At 43.9% G+C, this 4,608-nt stretch overlaps 1 protein-coding gene across 1 annotated transcript in view; it reads left to right on the top strand.

The window, feature by feature from the left end:
• Positions 1–4,608, top strand: part of LOC128248076 (uncharacterized) — a 37,545-nt gene that overhangs the window by 18,810 nt on the left and 14,127 nt on the right. The window contains exon 7 of the mRNA XM_052968489.1: positions 3,975–4,077. Coding sequence (XP_052824449.1) covers positions 3,975–4,077 — 103 coding nt within the window. The remainder of the gene's footprint in view (positions 1–3,974; positions 4,078–4,608) is intronic.

Genomic DNA, 4,608 nt, shown 5'->3' on the forward strand with positions numbered 1-4,608 from the left:
ATATATATCTGTAAAATATGTGACAATTATTCGGTAGCCATGATAAAACTCCGAGTTTTATGTGTGTGTGTGTGTGTGTGTGTGTGTGTATCTGTGTGTGTCTGTGTGTTTGATATTTGTAGCCACTTCAACATAGCTGCCGTTCGAACGAACTCTATTGCGATTTTTTCACTCCAAGAAGTCAGCTGGTTAACGATGCAGAGCTGTATACAATGATAAATTGCGAACAGGAGTGTAAATCCCTACCACCTTTTAGCGACAGGATAAGTAGACCAGTCCTGGTTTCGGGCCATTCTGTTACTCTTCAGTAATGGACACCTCGTCTGCTAGCGATATATTCTTTATTATAATATTTATCGGACATAGAGGGGACAATACAGGATATCACAAACAAGAACTGTTCATGGTTTCATAAATGATTTTTTAAAATATGTTGATTTATTTAAATATAATTAAAACTTTTAAACCTTGCCCTTGAAGTCCACCGGCTACAACGTACAATTTTACGCTTTTAGTTTGGGTAGGGGCTTCACTAATATTCCATGCCTAGACAATTTATCACGAACAGGTAAAGCACTTCTATACAACTGTCAGGTCAGGGATTTCTTGTAGTTATCCAGCTACCTCGGCACGAAAGTTCTTTTGAACAGGTTGGCAAACTAGCCCTCATCGGACCCCAGAGTGACTTCTAGGTCGTCATCTCAAATGAACTCTAATAGCCTGCTATAGAATATCGAGGTAGTACTCCCGCTGCCGGCCTTGCTCGCCTTGTGGATTAACACGAGTGCCTGTCGGCATGTTTTTTTGCCATTCAGTCAAGTTACGCAGTTTTATGAAACGGGGTTTAAAATACTCGAAGGAGGCCCGTCGCGAAAGAATGTCTCCGCCAGCGGATTCCACACCCGTTTACCTTCAAAGTAGAGCCAGAGGTGCCTCAGCCTCAGCGCATGTTTTCACATCATCAGTCACGGCATCCCTAACTCACCATTTAGCGGTTTTTGGCAGCAGACAGAGCTCCTCACGTATGGTTTTCTTCCCCTTCACAAAAAGCGGAAGAGAAAGCGTTCCAACTTGCTTAGTCATGAATCAGAGCAAGGAACAAAGGTCAGACGGTAGGTGTTTACAAATGCAATATACATCTGCACCACCTCCACCTTCCCTTTCAGGGATAGCACCCTTCGAGATCAGGTCCGTATTAGGGGCCGCCACCCTCTAGGCCACCTCACTCCAATTTTTCTTCGTCTGGGAATCCGGTCCAAACCAGATTCCAATCAACTTCAACAGGACCTTCCATCGCGTTCCTCACGACACTAGACGGTATCGTCTTGCCTATCCGGGTGCCGAGCTGCAAGCTGATGGACTAGTCCTTGTTATTTTTTTCTCCTACCACAGCCTGGTATCATTTGATAGCATCGTGTACACAAGGTAGCTGAGTTTCATTAGACGCGGTGATGGTGTCGGCATCTGCATATGCAGAAACAGACTTACCACATCCTAGTTCAGTGGGGATACCCCCCCCCCAACAACAACAACTCTCCAAACTCCGCAGCAATGGCTCAAGAGCCACTACGTACAGGAGCGAAAACAGTGGGCACTGCTGACGAACCGAGTGCTTGATGCTAAACAGTACGGACAGGTAACCGATTATCTGGACTGTAGATTTAATACGGCCATAAATGGCAGTGATCCAACTACGAAAATCTGGGCCTAGCCCAGCCGTCAAGAGGACTGCCGCCAGATACTGTTGGTCTACCCTATAAAAAGCTTTACTCAGGTCTAATTGGACCAGTGCCCAACCTTTACCAGATAACTTACACACCTTCTCGGAGGCGTAGTGCACGAGATGGAGTTTGTTATGGATCAACTTGCCTGGGATGGCGCATGTCTGCACCCTCCCAACAAGTTTCTCTGCGACACGCGCCAACATCTTAGCTAGTACCTTTTCCAAAATCTTTAACTCTACGTTAAATAGAGTTATGGGCCTAAAATTGCTAATATGATCTCTCTTGCTCGGGTCTTTTCTGATCAGCGTCACCACTCCTCGTCTCACAGAGCTGGGAATCCTCCCATTCTGCTACCAGTTTGTGTAGACGTAGGCCTGCCAGTGCCCGAACAAGTCCGAAATGCTACAATGAAATTTATAGGGCAGTCCATCCAGCCCCGGCGATTTGTCCTTGGAGCACTCAGCCAGCACCTCTTTGACCAGAGCAGCCGCAATCGGTCCTTCACAGTATTCCACCTCCCGTACCGCGAGCCACGCCCATCGGCGAGAAAAAACAGAGCGAAATGCTGCTGAAAAGCCGTATGCATCTGCTCCTGTCCTTCCATCGAACGCCCCTGTTCGCCGTTAAAGACTTGATAGCGGCTTCTCTGCCTCTCTGACTCTCAACACAACGTGTCCATCCGGCAACATAAAACCCTGTCTCCCCACCGCATGAAGTTTAGCTCTGACTCTGTACACTTCGTGTATGGCTTTGAGATGACGGTAAACAACCGTTTTCGCCGCCACCACTCTGGATGTAGAGCCAAATTACATGGCATCATCTAATTACATAATTAAAGTCCCTTCTATTCTAGTGTTATCTTGACTTACGAATGGTTCGTTTGAGGGTACACCATCACCTATGATTAATAACGGCGCCGGTTAATGCCATCTGTACTAACTCCTTAACCCGGGTACGAAAGCTTTTACAAGTCAAAAGACATCTCAAATTCCCGTTACGGAATGTTAAAGGAGGCAGTTTCAGGGTTTCTCGCACGGAAGCCATGGTCCTGACGATGCGATTTCTGATGGTTTTCAGTGCATGAAGAAGCACGGAGGTATTGAAAATAGCTTTGCTTGTTTGTCTAGGTTTTCCACGTAACTTGCAGCCAATATTCCTTAAATCCCTAGCTACCACAGTCTTTTTTCATTAGTGAAAGGTCCTTAAGTAATCGTCTAACCGTGCCCACACCTCGACCTATCTTCACCGCAACGACATGAAGAGAGGTGCCTTTAACACTTTCCTTGATGATGACAGACTCTTCTTCATCGTTAAGGCCTTTCCCACGCCCCATTGTTCTTAGAGGGGAGATACGCTATTGGTGGAGGTATTACTACGTTTACTAAGAGCTGTAGGTAACGCATGCGTAATGATATCAGTGACTGAAAGGAGATAGCTGCATCATACGTACGCATATGTGCTCCACCGACTTTGTTTCCTTATAACATTTAGAAAAATGGATATTTTTTATGAAATTTTCTACAAGAATGACTGTGTGGTAAGAAATTCGCTTCCCAACCACATGGTTCCGGGTTTAGTCCCACTGCGTAGCATCTTGGGAAAATGTCCTCTACTATAGCCTAGGACCGACCAAAGCTTTGTGAGTAGATTTGGTGAACAGAAACTGAAAAAGCCCGTCGTAAATATATATATGTGTGTGTGTGCGTGTCTGTGTGTGTGTATCTGTGCGTGTGTGCATGTGGTTGTGTGTCTGTGTTTGTCCACCCCACCATCGCCTGACAACCGATGCTGGAGTGCTTACGTCTCCGTGACTCAGCGGTTCGGTATTGGACAACCGATAGAACTGAAAGAAGCTTGTTGTATGTATATATGTGTATGTGTTCTTGTGTGTCTGTATTTGTCTCCCTACCATTGCTTGACAACCGATGTAGGTGTGTTTACGCCCCTGTTTTCCGTTATTTTCCTATGTTTTCCGTTATTTGTGTTCGTTCTGCATTCATAATGCATATCTTACCAGCATTCTTCCCACCTGCATGCCAAATGTATACTTAGGCATATACACTATTTAATATGAGTGAATGACATGAAACCAATTTAAAATATGTTATCTTAAAGATAGTGTGTTTGCACTAGCTGGCGCGCGCACACACACACAAACACACACACACGCACACACACATAACATACAGTGATAGATAGATGTTAAATATTTAAATATACTTATGTATATCAATATTTTATATTTCACAGTGTACAAGTAGATAAAATTCGCGCAAAAAGCGTTCAACGTTTGCAGGGAGAGAGTCTTGATATGAAAGGAGATACCGTACAGTACGATGAAATTGAACTAAATGTAAGCTTATTATTCTGTAACTAAATATTTTTCAGTGTTATGCCGACCTAATTAAATTTTCTTGTAAAGGTGATGTGATGGCAGAAATGCTAGCAGCATTCTTCTAGCGTTACCTTGTGAATTCAAACTCCAATGAAGTCGACTTTACAATCATTCTTCCAGTTCTAATAAAATAAGCGCTAATTGAGTGCTGGGATTAATGTAACGACTTACACTCTCCTTCGAAATTGCTGGTTTGAAGCAATTATTAAATATCCTTGCGAATGCATTAAACTGGTAGAATCGCTCGCTCGTGGACAAAATTTTTCGCCTCATTTCATCTGGCTTTACGATGTGAGCTCAAAATCCGTCGGGGTCAGCTTTGCCGTTCGTATTTCCGGAGTTTTGATAAATTAAGAACCAAGTAAGTTTATAATCAAAAAGGATCCCAAAACCGAGTGTTTCTTTTACTCTTCCAATAATTTACCGAAATGTGTCTTACGTTTATTCAGCGTAATATGGTGGTGATACTACTACCACACACACACACAC

Source organism: Octopus bimaculoides, chromosome 6 (genome assembly GCF_001194135.2).
Source record: "Octopus bimaculoides isolate UCB-OBI-ISO-001 chromosome 6, ASM119413v2, whole genome shotgun sequence".
Classification (NCBI taxonomy): Eukaryota; Metazoa; Mollusca; class Cephalopoda; order Octopoda; family Octopodidae; genus Octopus; species Octopus bimaculoides.